At 37.7% G+C, this 14,470-nt stretch overlaps 1 protein-coding gene across 1 annotated transcript in view; it reads right to left on the bottom strand.

Annotated features, from left to right (window-relative positions):
• CEP112 (centrosomal protein 112) overlaps window positions 1–14,470 on the bottom strand; it is a gene marked incomplete at its 3' end in the record, with an annotated part of 157,642 nt that overhangs the window by 128,444 nt on the left and 14,728 nt on the right. The window contains exons 7-8 of the mRNA XM_080629631.1: window positions 10,159–10,206; window positions 9,955–10,023 (exon numbers count right to left, since the gene is read on the bottom strand). Coding sequence (XP_080485757.1) covers window positions 9,955–10,023; window positions 10,159–10,206 — 117 coding nt within the window. The remainder of the gene's footprint in view (window positions 1–9,954; window positions 10,024–10,158; window positions 10,207–14,470) is intronic.

The following is a 14,470-nucleotide window of genomic DNA, read 5'->3' as shown; positions in this document are numbered from 1 at the left end:
AAGTAGCCATTCAAGAACAAATCTTTATCTAACACGTACAAACAATAAACACCCTGCAAGTTACTAAGTTCTTCCATATGATCACTTTGTGTTATGTTTGTTTGTTGTGACTTGGAAGTGAGCTACAGAAATCCAAGTCAACTTGGAAACACAAAATGCCGTGCAGTAATTATAGGATATTCCTTGAGAACTGAGAACAGAAGCAGGAAGAGCAGCAAATTCTTTCCATTTCCAGACTTTACATCCACTGATGCCCAAAGTATACAACTGCTTATCACACTGCATACAAAGAGGCCACCTCTCTTCCCAGACTAAATAGGTACACAGTCTTATGCAAATTACCAGGGGGGAAGACATTAGCTTGACAATTAATCCAAAGAAAACAGATCATATTCTGAGCTGTCAGCCACCTCTTTTATCATCCAGAAATAAGCATCACAATAAAATGCATGTTCTATTCATGAAATAGACTCATATGTATATATGAAAAGAAATATATGCATATATCTCCCTAACAAAGTGACATTATAGAAGAAAATCTTAGTACCAGCTGATAAATAAATGCTGATTTTAAAGAAGAGCACAGCAATCCACTTCCACATAGACAGTTTGTGAACATCCCATAAATAAATATGAAGGTGTTGTAAAAACACAAATACTAGAAACTAAACATGAAAGAGCCTCCAATCTACTTGAATTACATTATGAATTATGAATTACTGATGTATAGCTATTGTACTCACATAGCTATTAAATCCGCACAAACACATTACACTTAAAACTCATTAATAAAGTGATGAGGTTTTGGCTGATGTAAATTGGTCCTCAGTGCTTTGCACCAGCTGAAATCTGGTCCACATATTATTATTCTACAGGTTGAAAGAACATAAAGATCAATCAAAAGCTAAAATTTGCCTTGCATTAAATATGGACATAGATTTTCAAGCGATGGTGACTGGTCTCGGCCACGTGGCTGTTTTGCCACGGGTTGACAGCAGAAATCCCTGCATTTGAAGTTGGCTCCCACTCCTGGTCATTAACCTCCCACTTGGCACCAGTCTTGCACTTGCACTTGTTCTCATCAATTTTAATTCATTCATCCCACTGCTCCCAGCAGAACAGCCAAGCCTTAACCCTAGGATTTGGGACTACTTTCCAAAAAGGAGAGGTAGTTGCAACCAAACAATGTGCAAGATGTGTCCAAGCTGCGCAAGTCAGCTCTTAATGAAGGCAAACGCTGTAATAGCAGAACAATTACTTCTTTAAATATTAAAAATAAGATGAAAAAAAGAAATCTCTCTCTTCTCTTGACAAATCCCAAAGATCAACCCCTCACCAGCTGAGGGCTCAGAAGGTGACACCTTCAAAAGCACCCTGCTCCTCAACTTCTATAAACTGGAGGAAATCCTGAAGTTTCAGCACTCCCTTTTTACTGCCCTGTTTGCTTCATCCACAACTTCCATGATTTTGTCCCTTGAGGGGACTCCTCATGTTTACTTCTGTATTTGAAACTGAGGAGTTGAGGTGCACACAGTTTCCCAGTCTTAAGAGGAAACTTCTATTTGTAATGAGTAACTGGTAAAAAACCAGAATAAAATAGGAGACTCTCCCAACATCCTTTCAAGTTTATAATGGCCCATAGCTCCACGACACACACGTATCTTCACATATCAACTTTTGGAAGTGTTCATTTGAGCGTGTGCTGTCAAAATAAAGATATATCGGTTTAAAACCCCTACACTTAAAATATTCTCTGTGGAAAACTGCAGGAAAAGCCAGAAACATCCATACAACAAAGCAGCGTCCTACAGCAAAGCCTGGAGTACTGGTTTCATGTCAAAATCTGCTTTTTGACCCACCCTTTGCATAAGATGGAATTCCAACCTCACCACATAAGGAGATAAAAAAATTGACTCATGTAAACACATTTGTCACAGTGATCTCATGAAGGCTGGGGATGAAGCAGATGGACTCATCACAACCGGGAGCGAAGCTTCTCCCCTTCCATTCCGAAGTTTAAGCACGTTATTAAATGCTGATTTCAATAAAGGAGTTATCTTTCAAATGAAAACCATACCATGTATCTGTAGTTACCAAATGCCAAACCTCATCTGCTAAGTTAGTCTCAATGTCCTGTGCAACAGTGCCCTGTAACTTTACGTGCTACTCTTCTACACTGCACTCTTTGCACTTCAGCTGTATTTTATTTACTAAACACATACTGAGAAACAAAACAACCTACAACAGCATCAAAAACCTTTGTGAGTTTTAGAGAAAATAGACAAAAATGACTTAGTAAAGTCATTCACCTTGTTAGAAGCAGTTGACTATGCTCATGCTCATCAGGTTTAACAGCTTTTATTACTAGTTAAGAGGCAGCAGAGAACATTAAGTTTCTGGCATGGTACCATTCAGACAAAAACCCAAAACAAAACTAAAACAAGAATATTTAGCTATAGTCCAGGAGTTTGCAACTATGTATGAAATGCAGCCATTGCTGTTGCCTGCACATCATTCCTTCGGATTTCTGTCATTGTTTATTCTCCTTACAAAGAGTATGAGGCAATTAAACCCTAAGGCCATGTAAACAACACTGATGTCAAACATCTGTGCTGTCCCTGTTATTTAAAGCCATGGAGGGTGGTATCAACAGAACTGCTTTTAAGTGCCTAGTCACACTTTCTTCCCAATTTAAAACAACAGAACACCACCAAAAGCAGTAAATAGTTACCGAAAACGGGGTTTCATCATATCACTGTCCTGCATTTCATAGCACAGGTTAGGTGCTATGAAAAAGTAAGTAACAACTGTCAAACCGATACAGTCTGATCTGCAACTGTCATAAATCCTTGGGGGGGACGGTGATATCTCAGCTTTTCATGGCAGAAGAGAAACATTCACCTTGTCACCAGTTACAAAAACCTGTAGAAATACTTAAAATACCCAATTCGAAACTAAGTCAATCATTAGATTTACAGTATTAATCTGAGATAGCTTTGAACTACTCCTCACTGTTCACTTGTTCCTGTTACAGGGAATGCCCTCAGGCCAGAGGTGGCATCCTGAAGGTTTAACATCCATCACAGATCTTCTCTGGCTATTTGACAACACAGTACTTGTGGCTTGCCAGGGCTTTTTCCAAGCCTATGAATACATGGGGGAGGGAGGGAGGAAGCGAGGAAAGGGGAGAAGGATGTAAACAATAAATGAGAACTTCAAAGTAAGAACTAACAATGTGGAACAATGGCTTGTGTATCTTACAGTATAGGACAAAACTTATTTGTCTTGGTGTTACACGCAGCTGCTAAAAGAAATCAGCGCACAACACAAAGCTTTGATATTTCCATAGAAGAAAAAGGTTTCTTAAGCAAACAGCAACAAAACCAACAAACACCCACGACTTGCTACTGAGTTCCGTTCACTCCATTTTCACATGCAGGGTTATAAAAATAAATACTGATAATTTATACAGAGGTTTAAACTATACAGGCAGACCGAGGCGGGAGATGCTGTCCTTGCAAAGCAGTTAAGATGTATTACACATAAAGACACGCTGACTTCAGACAAAAGTGATTTGGGACAATGGATTTCATGTCATAATTAACAAGCTATATTCTCTCAGTGTTATTTCTATAGCTTATATTGCATCCACAAAAATATTTAAGATTAGCTTTGAAGTGTATTAATATTTTAAACATTTAGAGCAAGTGAAGAGTCAGAATAACCACCTAAATACTTACATCACTGTCGTGGAAAAAAAAAAAGGAAGCAAATTCCTCCTTTATAACAACTGATTTTTAATAGAAACTTCTACAATACATATAAAGTTTAAACCATATTGGTCTAATCTTCCAGTTTCAAAACTGAACTGCTGAAAAGCTTGCACTGAGTTTACAGTATGCAGAAAAACACTCTCCACTTCCAACTTCACTGCATTCAGATGGCTGTAACCAGCACGTTTGTCACATGATGAATAACTCAGTATCGTATCCTACGTTTAATGAGCAGCTTCTACTTACTTGTTTAAGCAATTCTGCAGATCAATATCTGCTCTTGAAGTGGTTTTAAGGGAAGAGGGACACGCATTATAGTATGAAAAGAAAGTGGGAAGGGTCAAATATGTAAGATGCACATTGACACACACCCCAGCTTTCAGCCATGAGGGATCATATTCCCTTCTCATGATTGCCAAGAGCTGGAAAACCTTCACAATTAAACCAAGCAAGCTGCATTAGGAGAGAAGACTCACCGATGTGCTGTGTCTACAGTAAAGTGAAATGTGCACATCATGACCAAAGTATCAAATACGACCACAGGTCTTAAAAGCACAAAACGATTTGTAGCATCAAACAAGTGAAACCCACAAGGCAGAAACTGGAATGTAAAAAGACCCTTTATAAACATGGCATTTTGCCCAGATTCAAAGGCTCCTCCACAAAAGTCTATGTTTATGATCTGGACTATATTATTTGACCTAACAAACACTTACGCTTCTCTCCACAAATCTAACCTTCTTTGTATCTTTGCTCTTTAAAACCACTACAGCTGCTACTTCCAGTTCGAATCAGTTTTACAGAGTACTGCGAACAGAAACTGGATATTCACTAAAGGAAAAAATTCATCTGACATTGCCCCATTTTTACAGCCACTAAAAATTACAGGCTTTGTCCTAAATTAAATCACAGCAGCTTTTAAATGACACTGAACATTAATACACATTTGCTGTATACAGAAAAATAATTGGACAATTGTTCTTATTCATATGTAAATGTCATCAGTCTCTTGAAGGAGAGAACAATGTATTTTGCCACAGATTTCCAAGTTGGGAATGGTGGAAACAGGGAGAAAACCATACAGCTTTTTATCCCAACAGCTACAATAACTTGAAATGGTACTTTTACTCTAAAGGATGTTTTATATAACTAATAAACAAAACATGCATATTAGCACCACATCACGTCAACTTACTGAACAGCTTTATTTGGAGTGGCAAGTGTCCCACTTCGATACGTAACAAATGCGCCTGCCACTAGTAGTAGTGCCTCTGACATCAGGAGTACCAAAAAAGCTTAGAATGTTTGGAAATTGTGAAAGCTTATGCATGGTAATAACTTCTTCGATGCAGTTTCATAAGTGACAGCTCAAAATCGCAACAAACCGTATCTTCAATTGCCAGCACTGAAAACTGAACCCAGCTGAACCCTGTGAACATGCAGAAATCACACCGATTTCAAAGGGAGTTAGTAAAAGCTGGGTATAATAGGAGATAGCTTCCTTTAATTGTGCACAGTACCAAGTCCAGTGAAGTAAATGAGGCTCTGTACAGAGTCAGCAACACTTTTTACTCCCAGTGTTATTCCTTTTCATTTTTAATACGCCATATTTCAGCAGCTGCTGGACTTTTTACACTCATTTCAGGAACTCCTAAAACAGTTCTTAAAACTGTGCTCCTACCTTCATTTCACAAGTGCAATATGTAGCAAACAAGAGGCTGTAGTACCTACTTTTCCTAGTCAATGGCTTTTCTCTCTTAAAAAACAGAATCCATACATGTGACAAAGAAAAATAATCAAACTTTCTTCATTTTTTACTAAGAGAGACACACTTTGAGGCAGAGATTAATCATGCAGGAAAAGATTAATTCCCAGCTGCTTGGCAACCATCTGGACATTCTACTGGTTAAAACACTAGTTTGAATTGCTAACCTACCTCTTTGATCTTTCCCAATGTCTCCAGCACATATGTGCAATAATTAAAGACACAGTTCACAAACTACTGAGGAAAAAAAATAAGGAACTGTACACGTCCATATAGAGCTGCATGACCAGACCAATTAGCATCAGGAATTATAAATCACAAGTAAGTTTATGGAAGCATGTCTCATCCTGACACACACTGTATGTCTCACACCAGGCTAGCAGGACAATAAGGTTTGGGGTTTATGATATTACACTCCGAAGAGTTATCAAAGCAAGGCAGGATGTGATTTCCTCACACGGAAGACAATGGACAACTTGCATATGTTTTTAGGAAGAGGACATTAATCAGGCAGGAATCATGTTAACAGAAGTCAGGATTGCTGTGTTTTTAAACACGAACCAGCAGATCACTATTCGGAATGGTTACTTGGTGGTGAGAATCAGTTTACAAGTGAATTGTCAATATAAATCAGACACTGCATTCGAAATAGACATCAGGTCTGGGGATAAAAGAATGTTCAAATGAGCCAGAGACTATTTGAAGTCACAATACGCACTGCTTGGAATATGTTTAAGGGGAATAAACCATTACATGCCTACATAGGTTCCTTTAGCTGTAGTATTCATCTCTCCCAGTTCCATACACATACTTATCTGTAGCCATCCACCAAGCAGATACACAACATACATACGCATGAGCACACAAACACTTTTATTTCATTATAATATACAAGAGAACAAGACTGATAGATTTTGTTACCAAATATCTGTTTTCAATGAGGAAAAAACATCAAATCCACAATGTAGCTCAAACCACAATAATGTTATTTTTACCTTGGTAAAAGCTCAGTTTAATTACAAGAATCCTTCTTTCAGGATACTGTCTCCATACTATTCTTATTTATTGCTTTTAATTTAGCTTGCAGTAAATGTTTAATTCATGTATTTAAATACTTTGCTACAGAACAGAGCAATTAAGAGGAAGAAATCAAAACCAAAAGGACAGTGCTCACTGCACACCATCTCCAACTGCAAGGAAACACGTTCTTATCTTCAAGTGTGTTTTTCCTTCTCCAAAAACCCCATCTCTTTCCCATAATAACACCTGCAAGTGTTACTCACCCTCCTTCCCACTTTCTTTCCTCCCTGCATTCTTTCCTTTATATCCTATGCATAGTCCCTTTTGGGGAAAATCTGTATTGCAGCCCTTATGCAATTCTCCCCATTTCAAGTCATCATCTCTTGCCAGATAAATGAGAAGCACAGTAAATCTGCTGCTTTCAACACCTTAAATTCATAACACTTTGAGCCAGACCAAGACTTAACCATAACATCATCACTGCAGTGTGCTGATTTTATCTTACATAAACGCATTGCTAGATCCCAACACTTTTGGTGCAGTAATACTATATACATGGCTTGATGGTTTTTACAAAGAAAATCTGTGTGATGCAATAAATGGAGTGCTCATTCACCAGAAAAAAAGGAGAAAAACATAAATAATGATTACAAAGATAAAGGTTCTAGATAGCCTTTTTTAAAAGGCTGCACCTTAAAGATACAATTCTTGACTACATAATAAAAATCAACTAAAAGCTCTTCCTTTTCATCTTATTTCTGGCCCTTGATCCATGAAAATGCATTTTCGGGGGGAAAAAAAAAAAGAGGTCTTTTTCCCATTCCCTACACTCTAAGTTACCATTCACTATCCAGCTCATCTCTCCTTTTCCCTGGGCACATGTTCCCTTTTCACAGTCCTCACTCCACATAACAAAGCAGTGCAAAGTTATCCTGCAGGTATTCTGCATCTTCTTGCAAAGTTACCCATTGCCTCCCCCAGAATCGTTCCTCCCTCCAGTTGCACTGCACTAACTACTCCAGCTGACATTAGGAAATCAGCCGTTTCTGCCTGACTGCTTTAGGACACAAGAACCTGGAAAAGCAGCCGCTGCTTCAGTGTCCAAAGACTTTATCACTGGATTTCCAAAAAGCAAAACAGAGAAGTGACAGGAGCAGAGATAAAGTCAACAAACTCGTTGTAAATACTCCATGTTCTCAGTTAATAGATGAAACTTTGTAATAGAGTTACTGCACAAAGCATCAAGCTTGGCATTTGTCTAAAGCAACATGATTTAGGAGCTGCTATGCAGCTCAGTACAAACGTACTCCTGGTATTAATTACAACCTTTAATTTAAAAGGATAAAAAGAGAAAATTATTTCCAATGTTCTTGCCTCAGGTTTGTTCATGTTCCTTTTGCTGAGTCTACACAGATAAATATCTTTGCTTACAGAAAGAAAACAGAAGGAAATGGAGAAAAATGGAAATAAAAATTAAGGCTGACAAAATGAAAAATGAAGAGAACTTTACAAAGAAACCCCCAAACTCCTTTAAAGGATACATGAGCTTGTTTAACCATCATGTTTTATTAATATAGACAAATCTGGGCTTTAATTCCAGAACAATGTCAAGCCCATACTGGAGCAACAGTTACGTTCTGTTGTTCCGAACAATCACAACTAAGAACTTTTTCTCTCCCCTCCTCTGCTCTGTGCAGTATCGGATGGCATTCAGGATGACCAAAGGTGAAGTTCAAAGAGACGCTTCTTCCTATTTATCTAGATAAGGCAGTCAGGCCATCTGTTCTGGTTCGCTGTACTGCTGAAAGCCAATATATTCCTGTTTTCCTGCATCTTCCTCGTTTGAGCAAAGGATTTTTCAGTAACGACAAGTTTCCCAAATGGTTTAAGCCATGTCAGAAGGATTTGGGGAAAATATGACTAAACCCCACTGCCTGATGATATTCCCATTTTCATAAATCTGTGATGTGGTTATCATTGAAAATGGCCATGTGTTCAGCATTACAGAGTCAAAACAGGTGCAGGAATGGTTTATGAACAAAGGTCTAAAGGTTAAAAGCAAAAAACCCACAGTTATCCTATTTTATGTTCTCCAGTTCTACTACAAAGAGGTTGAAAACAGTTAAAGGTTTACCCAAACCTTTGGTACAGCGCTATTTTTCTGTTAATACATTGACATTCTATAAGTGAAAAGGCTTTATTCTTAATTGAGCTTCACAAACCAAACAAGACGAAAACACATTGAAGTTTTCTACTTAACAGCACACACATGGCAATTGTGAAATACTGTCTATAACCTTTCCAGTTTAAACTAGCCCACAGTCAAGTACCATTAGCAAAAAGGACAGGATTTTTTACTGTGTGGTTTTGAGGATTTTTCCACTGAACCAGCAAAGTATTTGCTGTATTTTATGTAGCTGCTTGGCATGCATTCCTGTTTGTTTAATTTGAAAACAGTACTTACATGACAGCATTGTGCTTTCAATTTACTTTATTTTTTGCTCTATTTTCACATCTTATGAAACCTTGCCTCATCCCAAGGCAATGGTGGTTTCAATATTGTTAATACAAAAGAACAGCCAATATTACCAGAGAAAGTGAAAGGCACATGTATTATGCAAGTGCCACAGCAAGCTGCTTGGGTAAGTGTTGAATTAGATCAACAGCTAGCAACACAAAGCTGACTTTCATATACACTGCAAAGGCCAGGTTGGATACGGCTTGGAGAAAGCTGGTCGAGTGGAAGGCATCCCTGCCCTTGGCAGGGGGTTGGAACTGGATGAGCTTTAAGGACCCTTCCAACCCAAACTAGTCTGGGTTTCTATGATAACTTTATTAACAATGGAACTATCTGCAAAACAAATTTATCTTCCTCTGCATCTCAGTTAAAGACATATTCTAAAGTGTCTTGAAAGTAACCTTAGGAAGGTTACAATTCAAGCGTCCTTACAAGATACCATGTAAGAGGAGGGATAATTTAATGGTTTAGAAATGATGTCACTTCCTTTGTAACTCCTACCTAATGGAAATAAAGCTTAGATTTGTAGATTTTTAAAGGTATATAGAAAGTTAACAAAAACTGTCACTAAATCAAGGCTTCCATTGCTTCTGTTAAAAGGTAGTTTGGAAAATTCCTAGAATTCAAACTGTTCTACATTGAGAATTCCTTCAAAGGAAAACTAAATATGTTCCAAAAGTCTTCTTTATTCTCTAAGTAATTGGGAAATACATTCCGTATTTAATGAGAAATCCTGGCACTTCAGCAAAAGTTCTCTTCCATGAGATCTAATGCCACAACAAACTGGTCTGCAAATACCCGATTTCCCAAGAAAATGTCCTAATTTACTAATTTGGGTGTAACTTTTCTTTTTCCCAAAAGACTAAAAAGGATCTTACCTCTCTTCGAAACAGCGCCTGCTCATCACATACAGGGCTGCTTCTTCCTTGGCCCATTTTGGGTGTCATCTGTTGAATGCGAAAGGGTTCAAAACAACTTAATTCAAAGCAGTAACTCCAAATAAAATCCATCCTAACCAGAAATGAAGAATACCAAGCACATTGCTCCCCCTTATAAAATACTGTGGGAATATAGATACATACCAAAGACACTGGCATTGGTTTTTCTCGCAAGTATCTTGGATTTTCTAACTGAAAAACAAGTTAGAGAGAAAGTAATCGTCAGCAATGTCTTATTATTTCTTCTATAAAATAAGAAACATCTCCAAATGCTCAGTGCAGTTTGCAATGACAGCTTCTATCAATCTGTACCAAGGGGGAGAATACTTAACCCAGTAACTCCATCACTCTAAGAACAAAAAGTGAACAGATTTAAGCATGCCTTTGGTTCAAGAACTGCTTCCCACTAAGATTTGATTATCTATTAAAACACAGCTTATCTGCAAATCAGCATGTCTCTAGACACACGGCTATAACCTAGAAGTAACACATAAATTAGTTTTCCTGTGCATAATTCTTTCTCCTTCAGAACACTCCAAAGATCCCTAACAAATGAACTCCATGGAATGCAAACGTCCATCTTTTACAAGTTACAGAAATAGGAAATCTTCATAAGGGATCATTCTGCGGGACATGACCAACTCAGCAAGTTTTAAAATTTCAGTGTTTCCTAATGGAAATGGTTCAAAAATTGCACTTTATTTTTCTCCCCCAACCCCCTGTGGTTGTAAAAATTCCATCAATGCATGTTTTAAAGGAATCTGGCAGCTGAATACCTGGCTTATGCAAAAGATTCCAACTTTATTGGATAAACTTGCATTTAAATCACTAAAATTAGAATAAATTTACGGATTACAATGATTTTCATCTAGTGTTGTTGAGAAATTACAGCCGAGTGCATTGAAACTATACCCACACATGTAAGCCATAGAGGCAAAACATAAGGAAATAATTCATTAACACCACTGTATAATTAAAGCAGCTCCTTTAATCACTATTTTTAAGAACTGAATACAAAACATTGTTCACAACCCACTTCCTCTATCAGACGGCTCTATCTTTTTAATTTACTCCGACAATGAGGCTCAAACATCACATCACAGAGAATGCGTAACACCCAAGAAAAGCTTTCAAGGGTATAATCTTGCAAAACGTGGCAGTAAGATCTGGAATGTGAATGTGATTGCCATGCACATCTTAAACTAAAATGCACTGAAATGTTGTATTTTATTTAAGATTCAATTGATTCTGAGGCATGATAAATGTATCAAATGCTTGCACTTTCTCCAGTACTATTAAATAAAGTTTTGAATTGGATTTATCAGTGAAAGGAAGGCTTAATCCCTCTGAAATTTCAATTTGATATAGTATTATCCGTTTCCTATCCTGAAAGGTTATGTAGGATTTCTATATGGTGTTGAAGAGTCGTCCTATTTCCCCCAGAAGTAGTTGTAGATATTCACATTTAACATACCATTCTATTTCATATTATCTAATACTTTAATGCTGTAATTGAAAGTATAAGAAAACCAATACTTTAACAATATATTCTCTATACTGTCAATGAGTTTATCAAAACAGATACATTACACTTTCTTTCATATAAAGCATCCTGGGTTGGTTTTATTTCGGGGTTTTGCGCATGTAAAACACATGGGCAGACAGCAGTCAATAAAGGAATCATACACGCATCTACTGCAAAGCCAAACTCAATGATTTTAGACACAGAAGATTGGTGAGGAGAGGAATACAGGAGTGAGAACATCACGGGGCATTAAGGACAGCAGACAGATAACAGCAATTAAAAAATAACAATAATAAAGAGATAGAAATAAGAAGCACAGAAATTCTGAGCCAGAAAAGATTTAGAGGGCTTTCTTTGTTGTACACATTTGTACGTGCAAGAGTATTTTCTCTCTAAAAGTTCTCTAATTTTACTGGTATTATACTCTTCCTTCCAGCTTATTTCACCAGCCTCCCCATCCATCCCACACCTCTAATCACCACCTGTACAGATACCCAGGACCAAAGGCCTGAAGCCAGAAGCTCAAGGCAAACCCTGATCCGACTCTCTGAACACTGAGCAGCCAATACCCCTGAAAGCCTTCCCCAACCAAATTTCAAAGGCATTTTCCAGAAGCCCTCTCTCTCAGCTAAAATAACATAATCATTCACTTTTGCTTTTTTAAAGCTGAAAATGATTGTAAATATTTACTGCTAATTCCAATTCTTTATCTGACCATGAAGTTAAGCCGTTTACAGTCTTCATTTCAAAACCAAGCTAAAACGCTAAGGTATATACTACTCGCTTACAAGAAAGAAAACACATCTCTAATACTTTGTACGGCCCAAGTCTTGCATTTTTTGATTTGGTAACAGCAGCCACATGTGCTTTGAAGTTAAATGTTCCCACTTTGTTACTTGTTGTGGATTATATCCACTTAAACTGATCTGTAAACATTTAATGCCTCAACATTCATTCTTTTCATGCTGGTCTTCTGCAAAACTTCTTGTTCTCAGAATTCTACCACATTAAAGAGGGAGTATCACAATAAAGAATGCCCCAAAAAAGAAAAAAAGCAGCTTGTATTTATGAGAAACATGCAAATTTAAAAATAATAACCAAAAGGTCAAAGACAAACCAAAATACATATGCATGAAACTGAAGGGCTGCCATGAGAAGAACAGTAAATCACATGCTTTTTTAAGAGTACGAACCAAATAAATGTCATCATGAAAGACATCTTTATTTGAACTAGAATTGAACTCTAATTTGTAAATACCACTTCTTAACAAAAATGGCATTTTGAGTTTCTTTGTAGGAAAGCTTTTGGATCCTCCTGTTCTGTTAGGCAGTTAAAGAGACAACAGACCATGTCGCAATTTGTGGGGACTGGCACGGTCACCTTGTCGTACTTGAGTCCTCATAAACCGGAGTTGAGAAGGCTTTGGATGATCAGATCCCCATTACTGCACAGAAATAATCTACTTTCTCAAAATAAACCCATTCTCCTTAAATTGAAAGAGGAATGGCAGAAACCTGCATAAAAACCCAACATATTCCAAAATGGAATTTGAGGGAAATTAGCCATAATCTTTAACTTTAGTATTTTCAATTCCTATTTATTGTAACAACACCTGAAGCAGTCAAAACTAAGCATTTCTGAAGCAAACATTTTCGAGCTACCAGCACAAGCAACGAGTACAGCACTGACAGAAACAAACTGAGCTCAAACGGTCTCCCCCAAAGCAATGACAGCACAGAAAGAGCACGATTTTGAGCACTAAGTACTTCTGCAAGACTCATCCTTAGGGCACCAACTACATTTCACCCCTTGGGCTGGAAATACCGTACAGGCTTTCTATCTGTCATAGCCCGGAAACTTAGACCAAAGCTTCTGCTCTTTGGACGCAGTAAACACCACGAAGACGACATTAATGCTTCCAAAGTCACATTTCATTCTTTGGAAGATATTTATCAAGGTATATTTATCAAGATATATTTATCTTTAATAATGCATGACTGTAGCTTATTACAGCTCAATAACAGAGTCAGAAGGTGAGTGGACTATATTAAGATTCAGTGGGGAAAAAAAACCCAAACCAACACAATTGGATCATCAGGCTTGTAGCAAATTCTCCCGTAAGTGTCTTCAAAGACAAAATGTGATTGTTTTCAAAACAAGCATGGAAAAAACACACATGAAAGAGTTAAGAACACTTAAGATTTTGAAATGGTAAACAACTAAACTGAACCTTGCCCTAAATTCTTACTTTAATCTAACAAACCCAGCCAGCCAGCATGTCCCCTACAGAAATAACTGCTGAGTAGCTTCAGGAAATTTGAGTAAGGACATTCTTATCTAACATCATAATTCGTAGGGAAGCTCACTTTAATGCTGCTTCTGCAGTCTTAGTGGAGGGACATTAAAGCACATGAAGATTGTTTGTCAGCATGGAAGTTGAATTGAGTTTTTGAAGTCACATCACCACTTGGAGTTCACTGTGGGAAAGTTTTTACAGCGCTGCTGCCCTCCGAGGCCACAACATATACAGTAGGTATGTTTACTGTAAGCAGAGAGACTAAGAAACCAAACAAAAGATAATCAGATGGCTTGTACAGAAATGGGTGAGCTTAACTAGACTGGAAAGACACAGGCAGATGTGAGCCAAGTACACAAAACAGGCACAAGGTACACTGCTGCTGTAGCCACCCAGGAATCCTCTGTGCTCACATCTACATTAACCCTGTGTGATAGATGACTTCAAAAAGAAGAATGCAATGTAAGCCACTGACCACGGCAATTCTTTGGTCTTAGACTTTGGTCTAAGTCCTCTTAAACCTTTATTAGGCAATAATATTTCCCATATTAAGAGATGAGTGTCTCAGTTCTTTGTGCTGAAGATCCCCCATTGCCTCTGGTAAAACTGAAAGAGTTAATTCTTGTCCTGGCTG

Source organism: Psittacula echo (genome assembly GCF_963264785.1).
Source record: "Psittacula echo genome assembly, chromosome: 14".
NCBI classification, from domain to species: Eukaryota; Metazoa; Chordata; class Aves; order Psittaciformes; family Psittacidae; genus Psittacula; species Psittacula echo.
Note: the sequence above shows the minus strand (reverse complement) of the source record. Positions and strands in the feature narration are given on the sequence as shown.